Below are 25,879 nucleotides of genomic sequence, written 5' to 3'. Positions count from 1 at the left end.
CACCCCGCAGCCGGTGCCGCTCACCTGCAGCACCTCGTAGATGGCTTTGCGGTACATGGGCTGCTTGTTGTAGGTGGCCTGGTGGAAAGCGCTGGCGAAGGAGCTGAGCGGCAGGAGCTTCTCCACGCAGACCTGGGGGACGGGACACGGCCGTGAGCCTGGGGGGACGCCTGGGGATGGGGGGGCTGCCCGGGACCCCACTCCGCGGGTGCCACTTACCACCGAGAACTTGCCGTCCCCGAACCACATCACCCAGCGGGTGCCCTCGGCTGCCCGGCTCCGGCCCGTCATCCACCAGGAGACGATGCGCCCAGGCCACCAGGAGAAGCCGCGCAGCTTGCCCCACACCAGCTCGCCGATGCCGAAGCCCCGGCCGTCCTGAGGAGACGAGGGGAAGGTCAGGGGCCGGTGGGGAGGGGGTGCCCGCGTCCTCAGGGGGCACCGGCCCCGTGAACCCCCCTGGTCCCCGGCCAGCCCTGCCCTCACCTCGTACTCGGGCTCGTCGTCGGCCGACTTGGAGGTGTTCTTGTCGACGGCGTCGGCCACCACTGGCTCAGGCGTGGTGGCCACGTTGGGCGAGGCGGGGTCGGTGGGCTGCTGCGAGGCGGGGGGACTGGCCTCCTCCTCCTTCTGGGGCTCGGCCCGCGGCGTCTCCTCCACCACGTTCATCACGGCGATCACCTTCGCCTTCTTCTCCGCCTGGGGAAGGGGGGGACAGGACAGCGGTCAGGGCAGGGCCGCGGGGCGTCGCTCACCACCCGGCGCCCCGAGGGGCGGGCAGGGGCGGGCAGGGTGCCCTGGGCCAGCCGGGCGGGGGGGGCCGCACTCGGCAGCATCACTGGGACCCTGGCACGGGCCCGGCAGCCCCCAGGGCAGGACCCCCCCCCTCCCCCAAGCAGCAAGCGGTGTCGCAACGGCCTCTCTGGGCAGGGGGGGACCCCCAAGGCCTGTGCCACGGGGGGGCTGTGCCACGGGGGGCTGTCCCACGGGGGGTCCTGTCCTATGGGGCGCACTGTCCCATGGGGGGGGTCTGTCCCACGGGGGGTCCTGTCCTATGGGGGGGTCTGTCCCATGGGGGGGGTCTGTCCCACGGGGGGTCCTGTCCTATGGGGGGGTCTGTCCCATGGGGGGGGTCTGTCCCACGGGGGGTCCTGTCCTATGGCAGGGGTTCCTGTCCCACGGGAGGGGGGTGTCTGTCCCATGGGGGTCCTGTCCTATGGGGGGGGGGTCCTGTCCCCCCCATTATCTCCTTCGCCAGGGACCCCCGGCAGCCCCCCCCCCCCCCGGCCCCCTCTGCCTCCCTCCCGGGGCACAGCACCGGGACCCCCGGCCCCGTGTCACCCTCCCCGGCTCGCCCGGTGCCCCCCTCGGACCCCCGGCCCCCGCTGTCCCCGGGCCGACTGTGCTGAACTGCGCTGCCCGGGCCGGGCCGGGCCGCTGAGCTCCGCCGGGCAGGGCCCAGCCTGAGCCGAGCCGAGCCGAGCCGAGCCGAGCCGAGTCGCCCTCCCCGCGCTGGCCACCTACCCATGCGGGCTGGGCGCCGCAACGGGCCGGGCCGAGCCGAGCCGAACTAAGCCAAGCCGAGCCAGGCTGGGCCGAAGGGAGCCGAGCCGAGGCGGACCGAGCCGAGCGGAGCCGAAGGGATCCGAGCGGAGCCGAACCGAGCCGAGCCGGGCCGCGGGGCAGGGCCGCGGTTCTTTGTCTGGGCTCCCCGGGTCACATGGTGCCTCCCGGCCCGGCTGGTTGGCTGCGGCGGGAGGGGCCGCGCGCCGCCGAGGGGACAGCCCGGCTCGGCCCCGCTCGGCTCCGCTCGGCCCCGCTCGGCTGGTCTCGGCCCCGCTCGGCTCCGCTCGGCCCCCTCACCGTGTCCCGCTCCGTGGCCCGGTGCCCGCCGGCCCCTTCCCCGCTCCCCAGGCCCGGCCCCGGGGGCTCCCCCGGCCGGGCCCCGCGGTACTCACCGGCCCGGCGGCAGCGGTCCCGTCCGGGCTGGGCCGGCCTCCCCGCCGCCTTTTGTCCCGGGGTCGCGGCCGCCCCCCCGCCCCGGCCCCTTTGTGCCGCGGAGCGGCGGGACCGGGCGGGACGGGACGGGGAAGGGGGCGGCGGCGCCCCGGGGGGCCTCGCCCCGGCACGGCAGGAATCCGCCCGGGGGCCCCGGCCCCCCCAGCGCGGGCACCGGCCCAGTTCGCCCCAGTAGCGCCCCAGTCGGGGAGCGGGGGGGGGCCGCTCCGGGCTGGCACCGGCCCCGCGGCACCAGTTCAGCCCATTACGGACACTGGTCTGCAGCAGCCGGCCCAGCTTGGCCCGTCGGCAATGGCTGGGGAAGGCCGGCACGGCACGGCACGGCTCGGCACGTCCGCACTCGCCGACACGGCACTGGTCTGGGACCACGTCACCCAGTTCGACCCATCAGCACCCACCCGCACAGCACTGGTTTGGGACCACGTCACCCAGTTCAGCCCAGAGCCATGTGGCACTGGTTTGGGACCATATCACCCAGTTCAGCCCATTGGCATGCACCAACACGGCACTGGTCTGGGACCACATCACCCAGTTCAGCCCAGACCCACAGGGCACTGGTTTGGGACTGTGTCACCCAGTTCGACCCATCAGCACCCACCCACACAGCACTGGTTTGGGACCACGTCACCCAGTTCAGCCCAGAACCACACAGCACTGGTTTGGGACCATATCACCCAGTTCAACCCACTGGCACACACCGACACGGCACTGGTTTGGGACCACATCACCCAGTTCAGCCCAGACCCACACGGCACTGGTTTGGGACCACATCACCCAGTTCAGCCCAGACCCACAGGGCACTGGTTTGGGACTGTGTCACCCAGTTCGACCCATCAGCACCCACCCGCACAGCACTGGTCTGGGACCACGTCACCCGGTTCAACCCATCAGCACCCACCCACACAGCACTGGTTTGGGACCACGTCACCCAGTTCAGCCCAGAACCACACAGCACTGGTTTGGGACCATATCACCCAGTTCAACCCACTGGCACACACCGACACGGCACTGGTTTGGGACCACATCACCCAGTTCAGCCCAGACCCACACAGCACTGGTTCAGGACCGTATCACCCAGTTCAGCCCATTGGCATGCACCAACACAGCACTGGTCTGGGACCACATCACCCAGTTCAACCCATCAGTACCCACCCGCATGGCACTGGTTTGGGACCACGTCACCCAGTTCAACCCATTGGCATGCACTGATACAGCACTGGTTTGGGACTACGGCACTGGTTTGGGACCACATCACCCAGTTCAACCCATCAGCACCCACCCGCATGGCACTGGTTTGGGACCATGTCACCCAGTTCAACCCATTGGCATGCACCGACACGGCACTGGTCTGGGACCACATCACCCAGTTCAGCCCATCTGCACACACCGACACCAGTGCTGCCCTGTCTGCAGGCTGCACCCCGAGCCCGGGGGTGGCTCACCGGGACGGTGGGCTCACCGGGACAGTGGGCTCACCGGGACGGGGGCTCACCGGGACGGGGGCTCACCGGGACAGTGGGCTCACCGGGACGGTGGGCTCATTGGGAGGGTGGCTCACCGGGACAGTGGCTCACCGGGATGGGGGCTCACCGGGATGGGGGCTCACCGGGACAGTGGGCTCATTGGGAGGGTGGCTCACCGGGACAGTGGCTCACCGGGATGGGGGCTCACCGGGACGGTGGGCTCATTGGGAGGGTGGCTCACCAGGACAGTGGCTCACCGGGATGGGGGCTCACCGGGACAGGCCGCCCCTGCCAGCGGCTGCCGAGGCAGATGGGGTGCAGGTACTGTCCCCGTCACCCCTGGCCCCGCGGAGGAGCTGCGGCCGGGTGGAGAGCCGGACACCCCAAAACAGGTCCCCTCACGCCTGCCTGCCCCCGGCACGTCCCCGGCAGCGGGGTGTCCCGTGCGCGTCCCCAAAGAGCCAGATGTCCCAACACTGGCGAGCCAGCGCACCCCAAAGCTCGGCCCCGCGGCTCCGGCCCCCCGGGGTCTTTTAGGGAGCGGGCTTTTCCCCGGTGCCGAGCAGAGCAAGGAGCCCAGGCGGGAGCTGCAGCCGCAGCCCGGGGCTTGGGGCGCCCGGCACCCCAGGAGGGGCCCTGCCCGCGCCCCGCTGCCCTCCCTGCCAGCCCGGGGGCAGGGGGCTGCCCGAGGGTCCCCAGGCTGGCGGTGTCCTGCCGAGCGGTGGCTCCTGAGCTCCGGGCCCCCTTTGTGTTGCAGAGCGGAGGGACAAAGGGGCGGATGGCCGTCCCCCCCCGGGCATGGGGCTGCCCCCCAGGTGGCAGCCGGCCCCCCTGCCCTGCCAACCCCCACCCTGCCCAGGGGCGCCCGGGCCGAGGGGGCAGCCCCTTGCCCAAACCGCCTCGCCCAAGGGACCCCAAGGGACCCCGAACGCTGGCAGCAGGGCTGCACCCCACCGCCAGGCACCGGCCCCTGCCCACGGCCCATGGGCGCCCCGTCCCCCAGCACCCTGCCAGAGCAACAAAGCTGCTTTGGGGACCGGGACTAAAAGGACCCGGACACGCATCACCCCCGGCCGGGGACAGGGTGGGTCACGCACCGCTGCCGGGGGTCCTCGGGCAGGGATCCCCTGGCCAGGGACCCCCCGGCGAGGGCACCCAGGGGCACGGCGGGGCACCCACCGGCGCTGGGGCCATGGGGAGAGCCAGGAGGGACCCGAGGGGCAGCGGAGGAAGGCCGAGGGAGGAAGAGGAGGGAAGAAGCCCCAGCAGAGGCCCGGGCCCCTCGGCGGAGGTGACAGAGCTGCTGGTTCCCGCTGGGGGGGCCCTGCTTTGCCCCGGGGGCAGGCGAGGGAGGAAATCTCCCATCCGCCGGTCGTTAAAGCGGAGATAAACTGGATCTCCGCGGGATGGGCAATCCAGGCAATCAGCCCAACCTGCCCTCGGGCACAGGCAGCCCTGCCCAGCCCCTGCCCCTGCTCCTGCCCCATCCTCATCCTCATCCCCCCACCCCACCCCCAGCCCCTGCTCCATCCTCGTCCCCATCCCTACCCCACCCCCAGCCCCATCCCCATCCCCATCTCCACCCCCATCCCCATCTCCACCCCCATTCCCTGTCCTTGCCCCATCCCCATCCTTATCTCCACCTCCATCTTCATTCCATCCCCACCTCCATCCACTGTCCCTGCCCCATCTCCATCTCCATCTCCTTCATCTTCATCTTCGTCCCATCCCTATCCCATCTCCATCTCCATCTCCATCTCCATCTCCATCTCCATCTCTGTCTTCATCCCATCCCCATCCCATCCTCATCTCCATCCCCATCTCCATCCCCATCCCCACCTCCATCTTCATCCCATCCCCATCTCCATCCGCTGTCCCTGCCCCATCCCCATCCCCATCTCCATCTCCATCTCCATCTCCATCTCCATCTCCATCTCCATCTCCATCTCCATCTCCATCCCCATCCCCATCCCCATCTCCATCTCCATCTCCATCTCCATCCCCATCTCCATCTCCATCTCCATCCCCGTCCCCTGCCCCTGCCCCATCCCCGTCCCTATTCCCTGCCCCATCCCTGCCCACGGCCGGCACAGGGTCAGGGTGCCCGGCTGACACCAGGGCCCGGCTGAGGGTGCCCCAGCATGGATGGGCGAGAGCCAGTGCCCGGCCCCGCACGTTACTGCTGCAGCTGCGGGGGCCGGCGAGCAGCAGCGATGGCCCTGGAGGCTGTGGGGGGTGAGGAAGAGGAGGGAAGGCTGGAGGGGGCCAGGCCGCCCCCATCCCCGCCGCAGCCGAGCTGCTGGGACCCTGCCAGGCAGCCTCTGCCCCCCAAACAGCGCTGGGGTGCTGGGGCAGGGGCGGTGGGCGTCCCTGCCGTGGGTGGCACGGGGCCGTGCCTGGCACATGGCGGGGGAAGCCCCGGCACCGTCCGGGGATGAGGAGTGGCCATGCCCGGCTGCTGGGACGCTGCCAGCCTGCGCCGCTCGCTAAAAATACGCCCCAGAGGTGGCTGATTACAGGTTTGGGGACCTCCGCAGAGAGGAAACAGCCAGTGCTGAAGGGGCTCCAGCTTGGCGAGACGAGGCAGGGCTGGCGCCGGCACCGGGCAGGTTTGCCGGGCATGGGGGCCGTGCCGTGCCGTGGGGGCCCCTTCCCGGGGAGCGGTTCCTGTCCCCAGCCCTCCGGGTCCCCGGCACCCCCAAAGGAGCAAACCCCTTTGGGGCACAGCCAGCGCCGTACCGGAGCACGGCCGGCACCGCGGCCGGCACAGGGAGCTCACCGGAGGGAGGGAAAGGGCGAGGCTCCCCCCGCGACAGAGCCGGCCGGGCTGTGGGTGGCGTGTCCCGTCCCCTGCCCCGGGGGACCGCGACGCTGACACACCAGCAAGTGACAATTGGTGCTGGGCACGCAGCTCGTGGGCGGCCGGCAGCCGAGATGGGGGGAAAAGGCCGATCCAGCCTGAAAACGAGTCAGGCTTTCTCCCCGTAATGAAAAGAAAACACTTATTCTTATTAGAAAAATAAAGGAATTAAACGCGGCTAAATTCAGCATTGTTTGAGAATGAGAGACTCCTCAAAAGAAGGATTTTGATTTTTTTAGCATTTTTTTCCCAATTATTTTTGGCTGACGAGCGATTCTGGCTGACCTGAATCTGCATTTGTTTTGGCGAGCAAACCGTGTGTTGGAAAATCGTTACTCGGCGGCTGCAACCACCAACCTCCCCGGCCGTGCCGAGCGGCGGTTTGCCCTGCACACGCAGCATGGCACGGCACGGCCGGCAGCTGCCTGTGCTGGCCGGCACGCGGCACGGGCAGGGGGCTGCGAGGCCGAGCACTGCCGGGGCAGCCCCCCACCGGCCCGTGGCCGGAGCCCGCGGTGCAGGGACCTGTCCATGGCTCTGCCACAGCAGCTGCAGTGCTGCCAGCCAGAGCGCGGCTGCACCAGGGGACGCACCGCTCTGTGGCTGCGGGCGAACGCCTGCATCACTGGTGCCCCCGTGCCGGGCAGGGGCAGCAAACCCTGGCCATGACTGTGTGTTTGGCAAAGCCCCCTCCAGGCACACAGCCTACCGGTGCCTGGGGGTGCCCACCCCGGCTGGGACACCGCCAGGACACCCCCCGGCTCCACCGGCCCACCCCGTGCCTGGCCAAACCTCTGCCCGCAGGCGGCAGCCGCCCACAGACCCTGGGTCCAGCAGTCATCCCCCCATGCCGCCGGCTGCCAGCCCCCCCGGGGCGGTGGGACCCCTGTGCGTGCTGGCCACCCCAGGAGGAGCTGGTCCACGAGATCCACTGGCACAGCCACGCTGGCCATGCCGGCTGTGCCCTGTGCCCCACGGGGACATCGTGGCCATGCCAGCCATGCCCTGTGCCCCATGGGGTCACTGTGGCCGTGCCAGCCGTGCCCTGTGCCCCATGGGGTCACTGTGGCTGTGCCAGCTGTGGCCTGTGCCAGCCATGCCCTGTGGGATGTTCTGGCTGTGCCAGCCTCCCCCCGTCCCTGCGCGGTGCCAGCGTGACGGTGCTCGGCAGCGCTGGGCTATAAATAGTGCTGGGGGCGGCGGTGGTGCAAGGGGACCTGTTGCCAGGGAGACCCGCTGGCAGCGGGGGACGACACGGAGAACGGGGCGAGGGGGGAGCGGCGGGGACGCCGGTGGGGCTGGGAGCCCCGGGGCGCCCGCAGAGCCCCACAGCACCCCCGAGCAGCTATCGGCACCACGGCCTGCCCGCAGCCCTGCGCCTGCGCGGGGGCTCCCGCCGCCCCCGGCCTCCCGCCGCTGCCCTCGGCTTTGCTGATTTCGGCTGCGTCACGGCGCGCGCTGGTTCCCCAGGAAACCAGCAGGAACGGCACATCCCGGCACATCCCGCAGCACATCCCGCGGGAGAAGGAAGGGCCCTGCGCTGCCCACACCGGCAGGCCCCCTGCGTCGGCAGCTGCGCACACTGGGCCCCTCGCCCCTGGCTTACGGTGGCCCCTGTGAGGGGCACAGCGGTGAGAAGGTGTGAGAAGCGAAGCTGCCCACCCTGGCCGCAGCACAAAACCCGGGTGCTGGCAGGGCAGCGGCACCGCCGCAGCGGTCCCATGGGGAGCGCCCGCTCCACCGCCAGCCCCACGGCACGGCGCAAGCCGGGGTGCCCTGCGGCGGGGCTGCCTGCCTGAGCCCCCACCCTGTGCTGACCGCCCCTCATGCAGCCGGTGACCCCGGCACTGCCGGCGCTCTGCCTGCCGTCATTAGGGATGCCACGTTAGCCATGGGAGCCTTGGAGACAGCTAAACACGGTGGGGCTTGGGGTGCTCGGACCACGCAGGACTGCACAGCCCACCCCATCCCAGCATCACCGCCATGCTGCGGTGCTCCCCTCCCCGCCCGCTCCGGTGGCGTCCGGCTCCTTACCTCCCTCTTCCAGCGGGCCAGCCACTCGTCCCGCTTCCTCTTGCTGATGTAGTAGGGGTCCCCGGCCTGGAAGGTGTGCCGCTGCATGGGCCGCTGCCGCAGGCTCGACTCCCAGCCCAGCCCACCGCGCAGCCGCCCGCGGGAGCCCTGCCGCCGGAGGGAAAGAGAGAAGGTTGAAGGCTGCGGCTCCAGCGCTGCCGCGGGCACCGGGGATGGCAGCGCGGTGGGAGCCATGGCCTGGGACAGGCAGGGCTCTGGGGGGCAGCGGGCTGGGGACGGAGCGAAGATGCACGGAGGGGCTGGAGGTGGGCACCCCGCTTGTGCACGCTGGGACTGGCGGGGACACGGGCACGGGGGCACTGCCTGCCTGGGCTGCACCAGGGCCAGGCACCATGCCGTGGCTGTGCACCTTGATGGGTGCCGCCAGCACCGTCCCGGGCACAGATCTGCCCCAGGCCGACACGCTCTGCCCGGGCACCCGGGGGAGGCGGGGGGTCAGCCCGGGCAAGCACCGTCCCACGGGCAGGGCAGGATGGAGGGAGGTTCACCGGCCTGTCCACAGCTCGGTGCCGTCGTCCCCAGCAGAGAGGCAGGCGCTGCCCGGTGCCCGGCTGCGTTGGGGCGCAGGAGCCCAGGACCCCCATCCCACTGGGGACCCCATCCCTGCAGGCCCCCCATGGCCGCTGGCGCCGAGGGAGCGGGAGGTGCTGGTTCCCGTGGGCACGGGGCGCGCTGCGCTGGCCGGTGGGCTGCAGGGCCGCGCCCCTCTCCTGCGGGTGCCTCGGCGCGGCCCCGGCGGGGGCCCAGCCCTGGGACATACTTGCCTCCATTTTCAGGGTGTCGAAGTTGTTTTCTTCCTTCTCTTCCTTGCCTGCACAGAGAACAGAGAGCAGCCATCAGCCGGGGCGATCAGCTCGGTGCTACGGGGCAGGGCACCCAGGCCCCCGCGGGGGAGAAGGGGGCCCACCTGGGACCCCCAAACCCGGCTGGGGGCTGACCCTGGGCTGGGGAAGGGCACCCATCGCCGCCGCGTGAGGCCAGGGCCGCGCTGCCCGGGGGACGCTGACTGCCGGGACGTGAGCTGGCTGCTCCCGCGCCCCGTGCCCGCAGCCTGGCCGGGGGGGTCCGGGGGTCCGGGGGTCTGGGGGGTCCGGGGGAGCCGGCCCCCACTGGGGCCGGGGCGGGCAGGGGAAGCGCGCAGAGCCCCGCTGGTTTCCTGTGCTATCGGCACATCTCGCGCGCTGCAGGTACACGCCGAGCCGCTGCCGGGAAAGCGGCTAAAAATAACCCCGACCGTTTCTGGGGTTGCAAACCTCCACGCACCCCGAGCTGCCGGGGGCCGGGGCGGAGCGGGGGCAGCGGGGTCGGAGCATGGGGCACGCCGGCGTGCACAGGCGGGGGCACCCACCCACCTGTGCCTCGCTGCGGGCAGCCCTGCGGTGGGTCCCTGCGCCAGGGAGGGCACCTCTCTCCTGGGTGCCGGCGTCCCTCCGTGCTTTGCCCCGGCTGCTGGGCACCGGCCGCCCCGGCACAGGCCTGGGCTGCAGGGGAGGGGCTCGGCCAGGACCCCGGTGTCCCCTCGCCGGCTGAACACGCACCCTGTTTTGCTGCAGCCACAGCCCCCCTGGGCGCCCACCCACCCCTGCGTGACACCTGGACAGTCCCTTGCAGCCGGCGCATGGGGACCCGACTCCCCTGCAGCAGCGGGCCCCCGCCCCAGAAGCAGTGAGACCCGAGCAGGAGAGCGGCCAAGAGACCTGCTCTGAGTGCTGGGGGACACTGGGGACAGCGGGGGACACTGGGGGACAGAAGCTTTCTGGCCCCGTGCTGGGGGCAGGAGTGTGTGTGTGCCCTGGGGGTGCCTGGCCAACCTGTCCTCCTGGTCCTGCCCACGGGCACGGGGATCCCAGGTGGGGAAACTGAGGCACGGGAGAGGGGACCTGGCCTGTTCTGAGATGCTGGTCCCTTCCATCACTGGGTCCAGCAATCCAGGCACTGGGACTGGCCAAACTGGGGAGCGCAGACCAAACTGGGGACGTGCAGCCGGCGTCCCCACCCCTCTGCCGCCCCGCCCGCTGCACGGCTGTGGGGTGCAGAGCCCAGCACCAGGCCATTACCGGTGCCAGGGCTGCCGCAGCGCCTGCCTGCGATGGGCCACGGTGGGTCCATGGCTGCAGCTCACTGCCTGAGCATCCCGCACATGCCCGGCACAGCCAGGGCTCGGCAAGTCCCCCGGCCTCAGCTCCTGCCTGTCCCAGCACGCCGTGGCAGCGCCGTGTCCCGTGCTCTCTGCCGGCCTGCTGCGCCGACGGGCCAGGACGCAGAGTTACCAACCGACGGCGGGATCCTGCCCGAGACCTTCCCCCACTGGGGATTTCGGCAGGGACGGGACGGGAGGGACAGCGACGGGGTGCAAAGCTGATGGGGCAGCCAGTAAGTCGTGCTTGGGCAGCGCGGGAAGAGCAGGTCCTCAGCCCCGCGCTGGGTGAGAGCGGCAGCGAGAGGTGAAAAGCCAGTCTGCGAGGACGGAGGCAGGAGTGCGGGAGGAGGGGGTGAGGGTGCTCGGGAGAGCCCTCTGGCCAGCCGGGCAGGAGGCAGCAGGAGCTGAAGGACCAAGGAGCAGATGAGGATCTGGCAGGAGCCAAGCTTGTGGCTGGAAGGTGACGATGCCGCCGCTAACCTTGGTGCAGGCATGGCCGAAGCACTGGAAATGGTTTCTAGGGAAGGGAGCGAGCTCCCGGCGGCTGTGACGGATCCCCCAGAGAGCCCCCGGGCACTGCCGGGTACCGCTTTGACGCCGTCACCGGGGCACTCGCCCCGAGCCTGGCGGAGGAGCCTCGGAGCAGCGCTGGGGCAGGCGGCCCACGGCCGCAGCCAGGCACCAGCTGTGCTTGCAGGAAAGCGCTGGAGAAGAGAGGAGGGCAGGGAAGAGCCTCCCAATGATCAGAAAGCACCTGCCCAGCAGGAACGCAGGCAGCTGCCCCTCTGCCTGTGCGGTGAGAGAGCGGGAGGATGAGCACCACGCGCAAGGGCCCCGCGGGCAGGTCAGGCCACGGGAGGATGGGCTGTGTAATGCCGAGGGGAAAGGGCTGAACACCAGCCCGAGGCTGGAAGGTGAAGCCTGACCTGCTCACGGCACCCACGCTCACGGCGCCCACGCTCACGCGCTGTGCTCACAGCACCGTGCTCATGTTCACTCCGGCGCCCGCTGCTATCCAGAGCTCTGCTGTGCACGGGCGCGGGCAGCGGGGCACCCCCGGGGCTGTCTCCACCCCACTCCATGCTGGCCCCCACATCGGGGCGTGCTGCACCATGACCCGCGCCCGACCATGGCACGCCTGGCCCAGCAAGCTCCCCCTGCCCATCTGTACCGCGCTACCAGCTATGGCTTCTCCGCTCCCTCAGCTGCCGGCTCTGTGCCTTGTGACTGCAGCAGCATCTGCATTGCTCGTCTCCATCCAGCCCTGCCTCATCCGTCTCCATCCAGCCCTGCCTCATCCGCCTCCAGCCCTGCCTCTCCCCTCTCCATCCCAGCCCTTCCTTGCTTGCCTCCGTCCCTCGTTCAGCATGGCCGGCAGTAGGTCTCTGTGCTGATCTGGGTCGAGAAGCCCCCGAGAGCCAGAGCCTGATGCCCCCTCGTTCTCACCCTGCTTCTGCTCCCCAGTGCCCCGTGGTGCCAGCGCTGTGACACCCCAGCTCCGTCCCCGCCCTGCTGCCAGCTGCCCGTCCCCCGCTGTGGGGAGCGCACGGCCCCCCATCCCAGCCCCCCATCCCGGCCCCCCATCCTGGCTCACGGCTGGTCCGAGCTGCCCCATCCCACCGCCCGGCACCTCCGGGCCAAGAGGGGTGGTGGCAGCGGGGCCACAGGCCAGTGTGTGCCCGGGGGGAGCCGGGGCCAGTGCTGGGCCCCGCCGGGGCCTGCGCCAGAGCCGGGCACCCCTTTCTGGCTGTGGAGAGCGGAGCTGCTCCTGCCTGTGAGCAGCCACAGCCAGGGAAGGCGCTGGGGCGGGAAAAAGCCTGTCCCCGGTGAGCAGCAGCTCTGCCGGAGCCGGGAGGCAGTGACAGATGCTGTGCAGCCCTGGGGAGCCCGGTCCTCGCAGAGGCCCTGGCAGCAGCACGCCAGCGTGCCGTGCCCGCGGTGCTGCGGCGGCTCGCCCCTGCCCAGAGAAGAGCATGGGCATGGGTGGGCAGTGCACGGGGCCGGCATGAGCCAGGGAGTGGGTGCCCCACGTCCACAGCGCTGGGGTCTGCAGGGGAGCCGTGGGTCTCGCAGCAGGCAGGGGGGACAGGGCTGGGAGCCCTCCCCGAGCTGCACACACGGATCTGCACCCACACTCACGGACATGACACCCACGGACCGGTGCGGGCCGGCCCCCGCTGGGTGCCCCCGCTCCGGCCCCTGGCTCCCGCCGGGCCACGCGGAGCCGCCGCCCAGGACCACGACCAGTCACCGGGGACGGGGACCCCACCTCCGCCTGTGCCCGTGTCACCCCTACACTGCGGAGCGCGTCCCGGCGTCCAGAGGGACCCTCCCCTGGCCCAGTTTGTGCCCACGGCCCCTGGTCCTGGCACTGGGCACCACTGGAAGAGCCCGGCTCTGTCCTCTTGGCACCCTCCCTGCAGGTATTTGTAGCCATGGATGCCGTCCCCCTGAGCCTCCTCTGCTCCAGGCCGAGCAGCCCCGGCTCCCTCAGCCTCTCCTCACAGCAGAGATGCTCCAGTCCCTCAGCACCTTGGTGGCTCCTCGCTGGACTCTCTCCAGTCTGTCCGCATCTCTCTTGTACTGGGGAGCCCAGCACTGGCCCCAGCACTCCCGGGGTGGCCTCCTCAACCAGTGGGTAACACTCCCAACGCAGCCCAGGACGCCATTTGCTGTCGTTGCACAAGGACCCGCTGCTGGCTCATGCTCGGCTTGGTGTCCACCGGGACCCCCGGGACCTTCTCTGCCGAGCTGGGTGCTCCCAGCACGTGCTGGTGCCTGGGGCTGATCCTCAGCGCGGCACTGAGCCCACTGCCTCGCGTGCTCCCTGCAACGCCCAGAGCAGCACCGGCACCGGAGCTGGCACCTCCTCGGCACCAGGGCAGCGTGGCCCCAGGACCGCACCATGCACGCGCCTCCCGCTCTGCCCCCGGCACATGCAGGGCTGCCATGCAAAGCGGCACAAGCACCGGCGGCGGCGGGCACGCGCCAGGGCAGGCTCGCACGCAGGCAGGGGCACGCCTGTGCCACAGGGCACCTGCACTGGCTGCGCTGGCAGGACGAGGACCGACCTCCCCTCCTGCCCGCCCTGTTCCTAATGGGGGAGCGAAGCCCGTCGGGAAGGGCGGCGTGACAGGACGAGCATGCGAGGGCAGCCCCCCGCTCTGATCTGCTGCCCCCACCCCAAATCCCCGGTGGCACGGAGGGGCTCAGCCCGTCTTCCTCCTCCTGAGGCAGTGCTCCCCAGCCCGGGAGCTGCTGCAGCCCGGGCCCCTCCCGGGGATGGCATGCCGGGCAGGGCGGTGGGGGCCGGGGGTCCCCAGAGGGGCGCAGTGGATGCCGGCGGGACCGCGGGCAGAGCCGCAGCCCCGTAGCGGGGAGCCCTCAACGCTAAGGTCTTACTTTTCTCTGCGGCCTCCAGGAGTTTCCTCCTCCCGCGTTTCTTCTGGGGGTCGGAAGGGGCCAGCTCACCCTCATCGGCCGGGGCGTCCAGGCCTTCCTTGGGGGTGCAGCGGCCGTTCTCCAGCGCCCGGCCCGTCTCGCCGTCCGGCAGGCTCTCCGTCTCGTCCTCCTCGGGGCGCCCGCCCTTGGGGCTCGCGCCGCCCTCCTCCGCGCCCTTCCACTGGGCACTGTCCCCCTCCACGTCCCCGTTGGGCAGCGGCTCGGCAGGGCTGGCCTCCGGGCAGGGCGCAGGGCACTTGGGGATGGCTGCGATGTCTTTGGGGGTGTCACTGCTTTCCACCTGCCGAGAAGGAGAGGGAAAGGAGCTGCGATGGGCGCTGGCAGGGGGACCACGTCCCTGCGTGCGCCCCCACCCGCGCCCCCAGCCCGCACCCCACCGGCCACCACCACCGGGCCCCACGGCGGGAGCCCTCGCACCACCTTGGTGCAACCGGCCCCATCCAGTCCCTGTCCCCGTTCCCCTGCCCTGACCCCACTTCCCCGCCACAGTCGGCACAGCACGAAGGGTATCTCTGGCACCGCAGCCCATACCCCCAGAGACACGGCTCCACAATGCGGTGAAAATCTGGGGACAAACGCGCATTACACCAAAAAGACCACGTTCCACCTCCTGCATCTCAGGTGTGCTGGGCTGCTGCTGCCTGCAGGGGCTGGCAGGGTGCCCCAGGGTGGGACAGAGCTACAATGGCACCTTAAGGACCAGGACACGTGGCCATGGCACCCTCAGGACATGGACATGCTGTCATGACATCATGAGGACCATCACACAACGCCATGGCACCCGCAGGACCAGGATATATAGATGTGACATCATCAGGAACAGGACATGCTGCTGTGACACTGTCAGGACGAGGATATGCTGCCATGGCACCCTCAGGGCTGGGACACACTGCCATGGCACCTTCAGGAACAGCACATGCTGCCATGACGTCCTCAGGAGCAGGACACATTGCTGTGGCATCCTCAGGACACTGGACATGTTGCCATGGCACCTTAAGGACCAGGACACATGGCCATGGCACCATCAGGACCAGGACACACTGCCATGACACCCTCAGGACAAGGACACACAGCCATGGCACGCTCAGGACCAGTACAAGTGGTCATGACACCTTCAGGACCAGGACACACAGATATGATACCCCCAGTACCTGGACACACTGTCACGAAACCCTCAGGACCAGGACATGATGCTGCCATAGCACCCCCAGGACTAGGATACGCTGTCATGACATCCTCAGGATCAGGACACAAGGCCATGGCACCCTCAGGACCAGGACATGCTGTATTGACACCCTCAGGACAAGGACACCCATCCAGGACACCCTCAGGACTAGGACATGGTGCCATGAAATTCTTAGGATCAGGAAAAACTGCCACAGAATCACAGAGTCATGGAATCGTTTAGGTTGGAAAAGACCCTTAAGATCATCAAGTCCAACCGGTAACCCAGCGCTGCCAAGGCCATCACTAAACCATGTCCCCAAGCACCACATCTCCCCAGCTTTTCCATCCCCCCAGGGATGGGGACTCAGCCCCCGCCCCGGGCAGCCTGGGCCAGGGCCTGACAGCCCTTTGGGGGAAGGAGTTTTCCCTAATACCCAACCCAAACCTGCCCTGGTGCAGCTTGAGGCCGTTCCCTCTCGTCCCATCGCTTGTTCCTGGGGAGAAGAGACCGACCCCCCCCGGCTCCAGCCTCCTTTCAGGCCGTTGCAGAGAGCGATGAGGGCTCCCCTCAGCCTCCTCTTCTCCAGGCTGAGCCCCCCCAGCTCCCCCAGCCGCTCCAGCCCCTGCCCCAGCCTCGCTGCCCTGCTCTGGCCATGGCACCCTCAGGACCGGGACACAGTGTCATGACCCCTGCAGGACCAGGACACACTGCCACAACACACTCACAGCTAGGACACAACGGCATGGCACTCTCATGATGAGGACACACAGCCATGGCACCTTCAGGACGAGGACACGCTGCCATGACACACACAAAACCAGGGCATGGAGCCATGGCCTCCTCAGGACCAGGACGCAGCCACAGCACCCTCAGGACTGAGATATGCAACCATGATGCCCTCAGGACCAGGACACCGTGCTGTGTCACACAACCAGGCAGCTGACCTGAGCTAACCAATGACGTATTCCCTTCAATACTTAGAGGGCGCCTACAAGAAAGGTGGGGACAGGCTTTTTAGCGGGGCCTGCGGCGACAGGACAAGGGGGAATGGTTTTAAACGGAAAGAGGGGAGATTCAGACTGGACAGAAGGAAGAAATTGTTTGTGCTGAGGGTGGTGAGGCCCTGGCCCAGGTTGCCCAGAGCGGTGGGAGATGGCCCATCCCTGGACACGTTCAAGGCCAGGTTGGATGGGGCTCGGAGCACCCTGGTCTGTTTGGAGATGTCCCTGCCCATGGCAGGGGGTTGGACCAGATGATCTTTAAAGGTCCCTTCCCACCCAAACCATTCTAGGATCCTACGATATTGCACGCCGTGTAACGCCACGATCAGCACTAAAAGGGGAGCGGAGGGGGTTTGGGTAAGTTAGACATCTTTTGCTCAGGAGCTGGCTGGTCTACCCATGGGGGGTGAGTGATGGCCTTCGCATCACTTGGTTTGTTCAGTTTTCTTTCCCTCTTCTGCCACTTCTCTTATCTAACAATCCTCATCTCGACCCACAGGTTTTCGTGCTTTTACTCTTCCTTTCCTACTCCCCCATCCCACTGGGGGTGGGTGGGAAGTGAGCGAGCGGCTGTGTGGTTCTTAGCTGCCTGCCGGGGTTAACCCACAAGATACCCTCACCAGGACACATGGCCATGACACCCTCAGGACCAGGACATGCAGCCACGGCATCCTCAGGACCAGGACAAATGGAGGTGACACACCATGAGGATGAGGACACAATGCCACAGCACACTCATGACCAAGACAAATGGAGGTGACACCATGAGGACGAGAACACAGAGCCATGGCACACTCAGGACCAGGACACACTGCATGGCAGCTTCAGCTCCAGGACAAGTAGCCAAGACAACCTCCGGACAAAGACACATTGCAATGATGCCCTCAGGGACAGGACACAATGCCGTGGTATCCTCAGAACAACAACACATCGACGTGACACCCACAGGAGCTGAACACAGGGATGTGACACCCTCCGGACCAGGACACAATGCCATCACACCCTCAGTACCAGGACACAACATCACGACACACTCGGGAGCAGCACACACTGCCATAACACCTTCAGGACCAAGACAACCTTCCATGGCAGCCTCAGGAGCAGGACACACGGACGTGGCACCCTCAGGACCAGGACCATCTGCTAAGGCACCCTCAGGACCAGGACACCGAGCCGTGGCATCCTCAGCATCTGCACCCACTACCATGAAATTCTCAGGATCAAGACAAGCTGCCACGGCGCCTGCAGGACCTGGATACATGGACATCATAGAATCACGGAATGGTTTGGGTTGGAAGGGATCTTCAAAGACCATCTAGCCAAACCCCCCCTGCCATGGGCAGGGACACCTTTCACTAGATCGGGTGGCTCAAAGCTCCATCCAACCTGACCTCGAACACTTGCAGGGAGGGGGCATCCACAATAGGTCGCAATAAAGTCTCCCCAGAAACAGGGGAAACAATGCCATGGCACCTCAGGAAAAGGACACAAGGATGTGACACTACGAGGACCTGGATACACTGCCAAGACACCTTCAGGACAAGGACAAGCTGCTATGACACCCTCAGGACCAGGACACAGTCCCATGGCATCCTCAGGACCAGCACACATGGACATGACACCCTCAGGACAAGGACACAATGGCACAGCACCTTCATGACAAGGACGCGCAGCCATGGCACCTTCAGGACCAGGACACAACGCCATGTCTCCCACAAAAAAAAGGACATTGAGCCATGGCCTCCTCAGGACCAGGACACACATCCACAGCACGCTCAGGACCAAGATACACAGCCATGACACCCTCAGGACCAGGACACGATGCCATGAAACCCTCAGGAGCCAGACATGCTGTCATGACACCCTCAGGACAAGGACACACTACCACAACAGCCTTAGGATAAAGAAAACCAAAGCCCTGGCACCCTGAGGAGCAGGACACATTGCCATAGCACCCTCATAACCAAGACACAACGCCATGACAGCCTCAGGACTAGGACATGGTGCCATGAGATCCTCAGGAGCAGGACACAGCGCCATGACAGCCTCAGGACGCATGGCAATGACACCTTGAGGAGCAGTATACACTGCTATGGCACCTTCAGGAGAAGGACACAATGCCATGAGGCTTTCATGGCCAGGACAAACGGCCATGAAACCCTCAGGACATTGGACACACAGCTGTGACACCAGGAAGGCCAGGAAATACTGCCGTGGCACCTTCAGAACCAGGGCACAATGTCATGACATCCTCAGGACCAGGACAGACTGCCATGGCACTCTCAGGACCAGGACACACCACTGTTTCACGCTGAGGACCAGGATACACCACCATGGCACCCTCATGACCAGGACGAAATGTCATGGCACCCTCAGGACCAGGACACTCCACCATAGCAATCTCAGGACAAGGACACAGTGCCATGATGCCCTCAGGACAAGGACACGCTACCATGGCACCCTCAGGATCAAGACAAAAAGAGGTTGACACCATGAAGACCAGAACACAGGGCCATGGTGCTCTCATGACCAGGACACATGGCCATGGCACCCTCAGGTCCAGAACACGCTGCCATGACACTTGCCAGCTGCAATAACACCCTCAGGACCATGACACAATGACACGACACCCTCAGGACCTGGACACCGGGACATGACACCCACAGCACCCGGACAGAAGTATGTGACGCCACGAGGATACACTGTCATGGCACCTTCAGGGCCAGGACATGCTGCCATGACACCCTAAGGAACAGGACACGCTGCCATGACATACTCTGGACTAGGACACAACACCATGACACCCTCAGGACAAAGGACACGCATCCACGGCAGCCTCAGGATCAAGATGCAAGGATGTGACACTATGAGGACCTGGATACAACATCGGGGCACCTTGAGGACCAGGACAAACCACCATGACACCCTGAGGACCAAGACAAAATGGAGATGACACCATGAGGACCAGGACGTGGAGCCGTGGCACTCTCGGGACCAGAACACGAGGCCATGGCGCCCTCAGGACCAGGACACAACACATGGCAGCTTCAGGTCCAGGACAAGTGGTCAAGACACCCTCAGGACCAAGACACACCTCCATGGCACACTTGGGACCAAGACTCACTGCCGTGACACCCTGAGGAGCAGGTTGTTTTGCAGTGAACACCCTCAGGACCAGGACACACCACCATGGCACCCTCAGGACCAAGACACAAGGGATGACACCACGAGGACCTGGATACACTGCCATGACACCTTCAGGACCAGGACAAGCATCCATGAAACCCTCAGACCCAGGACACACGGCCAGGACACCCTCAGGACCAGGGCATGGTGCCATGGTACCCTCAGGACAAGGACACGCTGGGTCGTCACCCGGCCGCTCCCATCCCCATGTCAGCGAGGACAGCCCCTGTGCAGAGGGGACGCTCACGCTGGCCGTCCTGCCCGGCTCGCCTGTGCTGCAACGCCGCGGCGTGGGGCCGGTGTTGGGTCCCCGTCACTCCCGCCTGTCCCCATTGGCGCCGGGGACATGGGGCCACCCTCCCCAGGACGGCGGTGCCTGTGCGTGCTTGTGTGAGAGACAGGCGGAGCCAGGGCCTGCGACGGCTGTGCGCGTGTGTGCGCCACAGGCAGAGCCAGCCACCGAGGCGTGCGCGTGTGACAGGAAGGGACGAGGCGTGTGACAACCGTGTGCGTGCGCATGGCAGCAGGGACAGCCTGTGTGGGTGTTCCTACGTGTGTGTGCACAACAGGCAGAGCCAGGCCGTGTGACAACCCTGCGTGCACACGCATGTGCAAGTGTGACACACAAACGTGGCCCACGGTGTGTGCGAGTGCGAGAGTGAGAAAGAGCATGACAGGCACAGCCAGGGCCCGTGACGTGCCGGCGCATGTGTCAGACGGGCAACGCCAACACCCACGGACGGGTGTGCGTGTGCGACAGGAGGGTGTGCGTTTGTGACAGGCGGTGCCAGCGTGTGCGACAGGCGGGTGTGCGTGTGCGACAGGCGGTGCCAGCACCCGCAGGAAGCGTGCAGCCGGCCCCGGCTCGCAAGTGCAGCAACAGAGCGGCGAGCGTGAGACATGGGGGAGGACCGTCTGTGCCGGCGCTCACCGGCACGCCGGGCCCGAGCGTGTGCCCATGTGACAGACAGCGCCGACGTGAGCGTGGCAGACGGTGGTGCCAAACGCGCAAGCAAGGCCGCGGGGCCGGGGATGGCATCGCGGGTGCCCCGCCATGCCGCCGGCCCTGGTGGAGCCGCACGGCATGGCACGGGCCGGTGGCGGCAGGAGCGGGAGTGGGAGCGGAGTCAGAGCGAGAGGAGCAGCCCGGCTTGGCGGTTTCCGTGGCGAAGGAGAGTGAAAGTGCTGCTGCGTCACTGCGACAGCCAGCGCCGGACGTGCGGCGCAGCCGCGGCAGGGTGGGCTCTACCTCCACCACTCGCCTGGGCCCCGGTCGGCCCCGCTGCCACGGTGCCGGGGAGCACCCGGTCCCCTCCTGGGCACGCTCCTGGGGGGTGCAGGCTCACCCCATGCTGGCCCCTGGGGGCCCCATCCCTGGGGCTCAGCCCTCGCCGGCACGGCACAGCGGAGCCATTTGGGCACCAGCACCGTCCTCCCTGGAGACCCCCTGCACTGCCCACGGGCGTGGGGTGCCCATCCCGGCCTCACCCCAGCTCCCCCAGCACTGGCGGCCAAATACCCTAAGGACAGACACCCGTGGGTGCCGCCGGTGCCTCCTGGTGCCGCCGGGGCTGGGAGCTGAGGAGGTGGCACCCGGCTCCGCTTCCTGTGCCCCGCGCTCGCCTCTGCAAGCTTGTGCACCCCTGAGCCCCGCGCTCGCCCCCATGAGCTTGTGCACCCCCAGCCCCACGCTCCCCTCCCCATCCCTGTCTCCCCTGGCCCCGTGGCAGAGGCTTTGCAAGAAGCCGGGAGCACCGGGGGCTTTGCGAGGTCCCACGGACGGAGGGAGAGGACCCAGGTTTGCTCCCAGCCCAGCCGTGCCCAGCCCTGCCTGGCCAAGGCACACTGGCATGTGTGGGGGGGCAGCAGGCAAGCCCTGCCTGCTACCCTGCCTGCCACCCTGCCTGCTGCCCTGCCTGGGCTGGAGCAGGGCCCCCCACCTCTGCGGCAGCGATGCCAGGAAACGTGGCCGCGCTGTGGGGACAGGCAGCCCACCGGCACCTTCCCTGTGCCGCCACCCCCACCTCCGCCCTGGCCCTCCCAGCTCCCCGTGGCGCAGGAGGGCCGGGGTGCGCGGGGTGCGGCGCGGGGCTGGCGCGGCGCTGGGGTGGCACAGAGGGGAGCCGGCTGCAGGGACCCTCCTGCCCATCTCCAGCAAACTACATCTCCCAGGATGCACTGTACAGCGGCAGGGTGCGCAAATGCCGAGCTGCCAGCCAGGCTTGGCATGAGCCGGGGTGCCCGTGGTGCTGCCGGAGTGCCCGTGGTGCTGCCCACCCTCCCCTGCCCCGGGGCTGCCGGGAAGGGGCCTGGGGAGGCGATGCCAAGGCCGAGGCGCGGGGCAGGAACGCTGGGGGGTGGCAGGTGGCGGGGGAGCCTTTGCTCTCCAGAGCTCACCGGATTTGCACCGCCACCACCGCCGCCCGCTCCCCCGCAGGGTGCAGGAGCCCCCTCCCCAGGCGCGCCCGGCAGGCGGCGGGGGGCAAGAGCCGCTTACCATGGTGCATCCCCTCCGGCTGGCGCGCAGACCCCCGTCCGGCTGCCGCCCGCCCGTGCGCAGGCGCCTCCTCCCCGTGCTGGCGGCCGCGGCCCCGCGGCGGCGGGCGCTTCCTGCTCGGCCCGGCCGCCCCGGCTCGCTGGCAGAAGTCACTTCCTCCGCTCGCTTGCTCGCTCGCTGGCCCCAGCCCCGGCGTGCGGGGGGCCGGGGGCTGTCATGTCGAGGGGCCACGAGCAGAGCCGGGAAGGAGGGGAGAAGCCACCCCGCGACTGCAGTGGGGAAGGGGCTGGCGAGGCAGGAGGGGCCGGGGGGACCGTCGCGGGGTGTCCGGCAGTGCTGGTGGGGAGCCACGGCCACGCCAGCCCAATGCCTGGCCGCCCGCGGGGACGCAGGGAACGGCTGCCAAACGCCCTCCCGCCGTGCCGGGCTTGCACTGCGCAGCCCCCGCCGCAGCGGCAGCTGTAGCCGGGCTGGCCCCGCTCCCACCCAGGGACAGCACGGTGGTGTCATTCGTGCCGGGGATCTGCACACACCAGGGCGGGGGCCACTGCACACCCACGTGCCGGGGACACGCGAGCTGCCGCCGCAAGTCCCGGGGGTGCCTGGCGGCCTCTCCCCGTACCGGATGGCTCCTGGCTGTGGCAGGCAGCAAAGCCCGGTCCCCGGGGAGGGCACGACTCAACCGAGCAGAGACTGTGGCCATCGGGAGGGTGGAGGTGTTGTGCCAGGCCACTGCGCAGGAGCTCCCGGCTGCGAGTGAGGGCACGCGCGGGGTGATGGAGGCTGAAGGACAAATCTCAGCGTGCCCGGCTGAGGGACGCCGCAGGCCCGGGAGGCCTGGACACCGACCGCAGTGGTGGGACAGGCTGTGGGGACACCGCGGCACGCCTGGATGCGGCCCTGAAGCAGCAGAGGGAGCTGGCACCATCGGTGAGATGGATGCCAGAGAGCAAAGTCCCCGGCTGGCGGAGGGGAGGGAGCCACCAGCACCGCTGGGCCTGCGCCTGGGCCTCGCGTGGCTCTGGAAGCGACTGTGCGGCGCACGCTCTGCCTGCGTCCCCCCGCGCCCGCGCACCGCCGGTGCTCCAACCGCCCCGGCTCAGTGCGGCCGGGGGGCTCAGAGCAGGAGGAGCTGCCGGAGGGACCGGAGCTGGCTCAGAAAGGGGACGGGGCAGCCTGGAGCAAAGGGGAGGGAGGGACACTTGGGACAAACTGAAACGGGGCTCACGGGCTGCACCCCAGCCCTGCACCCCGGAGCTCCCTGCCAGGGGCGCCGGGGTCCATCCCACGCCCCTCATGGCGAATGTGAGGGGACCTGCTTCCCGCTGCGTCCCCCCGTCCCCTGCGCGCCAGCATCCCCCAACTCGCCCTGAGCCGCGGCAGGAGCTGCCCTCCCTCTGGGTCCCCGGCTGCCTTCCCCCCAGCGCGGTGCCGGGGCCGGGCTGCAGCGTGCGGTGGGGGCCCAGCCGCCCCCAGCCCCGCTCCCGCCTCTCGCTTGGGGCCGCATCCTGGACACCGTGCCGAAAACAATCGCAGGGGCTGCGTGGGCTTCCCGGGAGGAAACGGGAAGGCCAGCAATGTGCTCCGGATTAGGCAGCTGTGGGGGCTGGCGGAGGCGCGGCAGCGGGGGGCTCGGTGCGGCGGCGGGGGGCTCAGTGTGGCTGCGGGGGGCTCGGCCCTCTCCCCCAGCGGGACGGGGCCTGGGGGGGCCGCACAGGTGTGGGGGTGGCGGGAGCATGGAGGCATGCGCTCCCCTCGGCACTGCAAGGCCATGGCAGCGGCACCAGGATTAACCATCACCGCTACCCACCGGGACCATGCACCCCTCGCCAGAGCCGTGCCGCCTCCTCCCCACGTGGGGCTGTGGCCAAGCGGAGCAGATGGGGGCTGCCATGCCCCGTGCGCGGCCTGTCGGGACAGGGACACGCAGCCCACCCGGCACTGCGGCCGGCATGCCCTGGCATGACACTCATCTGAAACCAGCCTTGCCGCACCCTCGCGCCTCCAGCCCCTCAACAGCCGCCCCAGCCAAACCTGGCACCCCGGCTCCGGCCCTGCTGCCGCTTCCCTACCTGGGTCGGAACCGGACCCTGGCTCACTGGGCCCCCCGTGCCACCGGCACGTCCCAGTGCTGCCGCTCGGACACCACCGCTGCCGGGCCGGGGAGGCGCAGGGGAAGGGGATGCCGGGACCCACCCTGCGGCCCTGCCCCTCCCCGGCCGCCCCGGCGCCCGTCCCCGTCCCCGAGGAGGGCCTGGCGGCGGGTCTGCCTTCCTGCCCACCCACCCGCTTCCTCCACGCCGGCCGGGCCCTGGGAACAAGCGCTGCCTTTCTCCTGCTCCCCTCCCCTCCGCTGGGCCACAGCCAAGGACGCTGCTCCGCCGAGAGCCCGCCGGGCTGGACGGCCCCGTGCCGGCCCTGCCGCCTTGCTCGCTGGCAGGCGGACGCTGGCGGGGTCTCGGCCGCGGGGCAGGACTGGCTGTGCCGGGGACGCGTGCTGATGCTGGGGACCGGTCCCCACAGAGGGCTGGGGGACAGCCCCGACGCACCGCAGCCCTCGGGGAGCCTCGTGCCGACCCCAGTCCCGGAGCACCGGTGGCAGCTCCAAACCTGCAGGGCCCCTGCCCGAGCCTGGGGAGCTGCCAAGCGGGGGGAGATAGGATGGGGCAGCCCTGGGCCGTGCCCCCTTTGCCGGGGGAAGGTGCTGGCAGAGCTGCTGCCATCCATGGCACCATCTGCAGAGCCACTGGCCGAGGGGGTGTCCCACTGGGGAGCCCCTGCTGGACCCGGCTGGGGGTACTGGTTTCGGAGCCACGGCACAGCATGGTTCGGCACGGCGTGGTTCGGCACGGCGTGGTTCAGCACAGCACAGCATGGCTCGGCACCGCATGGCACGGCTCAACATGGCACGGCGCACCACAGGACAGCATGGTATGGCCCAGCACGGCTCGGCACAGCTCAGAACGGCACGGCTTGGTATGGCACGGCGTGGCTCACTGATACCATGGTACCCATCCCTGCAGGGCTGTCCCCAGCCAGGCCCCCCGGCTGCCCCCGCCCCAGGCCCTGCTCACCGGCTGACAGCGTCACACCCCGGGCAAAATACCTCCGACACCTGGGAAAACCAGCGGGGCCGGTTACTGTCGTGGGGCAGGGCTCCCCGCACCCTGCCCGCTCTGCCAGGCGGCTGCTGGCTCCTGCCCATCTCTCCGCTCTCCCCGCGGAGCCAGCCTGCTCGCCCAGGCTCCCCATGGCGCGCGCTGGCTCCCCTCCACCCCGGTGCGGTGACCCTGGCCAGGGGCCGCTCCTGCAGGCGCTGGCACTGCGGGGCTCTCCAGCGGGGAGGATATTTTTAGCAGCCTACACCCGGCCGGGGCTTTCCCCGGCCTCCTGGCAGTGCCCGCGGGGCCGCGGGGCTTGCCAGCTCCGCTCACTTGGCAGCAGGAGTCACCGGGCGGCCGGCCGGGCCGGCGCTGCACACGGGGCAGGTGCGGCTCGCGGGAGCACGCAGCAAGCGCGCGCGGGACGGGCACGCACTGCGAGCCGACTGGCTCTTCTGCCGGAGGTGCCCGGCATCGTGGCACCGCCGCCACCCATCCACCCTGCTCCAGACCTGCCGCGCCGGAGGGGGCTCCCAGGGCCGCCTGCCCTGATGGCCAGAGACCTCCTGGTTCCCAGGCTCCGTCTGTTCCTGACGACTTTCCCCATTTGTTCCCGTGCCAGCATTGTTCTTCTACCGAAGCGGCTCCCCCCGCCCCGGCACGTACCTCCCGCCCCGCTGGATTTACAGCCAGCGCTCCGAGCCCAGCCGCCCGCTCCCCCACCAGCTCCTGGCCCCGCACCCCAGCGTGCCCCATCGCACCCCTGCCCGCCCCAGGCACTGCCGTCCCGGCTTCCCTGGCCCTGCTGCTACGACAGCCCGGATCCCAGCACGGATCTGGACACGTCAAGTGCAGGATTAACCCTTTCTGCAGCCAGAAACCTCTGCA

General features: G+C 68.7%; 1 protein-coding gene across 7 annotated transcripts in view; it reads right to left on the bottom strand.

Annotated features, from left to right (window-relative positions):
- Window positions 1–25,879, bottom strand: part of DNMT3A (DNA methyltransferase 3 alpha) — a 51,112-nt gene that overhangs the window by 9,491 nt on the left and 15,742 nt on the right. For 4 of the 7 annotated variants that reach the window (XM_087776255.1, XM_087776254.1, XM_087776257.1 and 1 more), the window contains 6 exons: window positions 13,979–14,318; window positions 9,201–9,247; window positions 8,377–8,523; window positions 487–699; window positions 220–378; window positions 25–132 (listed from right to left, as the gene is read on the bottom strand). In XM_087776255.1, the coding sequence (XP_087632381.1) occupies window positions 25–132; window positions 220–378; window positions 487–699; window positions 8,377–8,523; window positions 9,201–9,247; window positions 13,979–14,318 (1,014 nt within the window). Of the gene's footprint in view, window positions 1–24; window positions 133–219; window positions 379–486; window positions 700–1,524; window positions 1,653–8,376; window positions 8,524–9,200; window positions 9,248–13,978; window positions 14,319–23,962; window positions 24,074–25,879 lie in introns of those variants that run through there. The other 3 variants (XM_087776260.1, XM_087776256.1, XM_087776261.1) reach the window with 3 other exon arrangements.

The sequence above is a fragment of the Nipponia nippon genome, unplaced genomic scaffold (assembly GCF_047370975.1).
Source record: "Nipponia nippon isolate SJK-2023a ecotype South Korea unplaced genomic scaffold, ASM4737097v1 scaffold_4, whole genome shotgun sequence".
In the NCBI taxonomy this organism is placed as follows: domain Eukaryota; kingdom Metazoa; phylum Chordata; class Aves; order Pelecaniformes; family Threskiornithidae; genus Nipponia; species Nipponia nippon.
The sequence above is the reverse complement of the archived record's forward strand: the minus strand, read 5'-3'. Positions and strand labels throughout refer to the sequence as shown.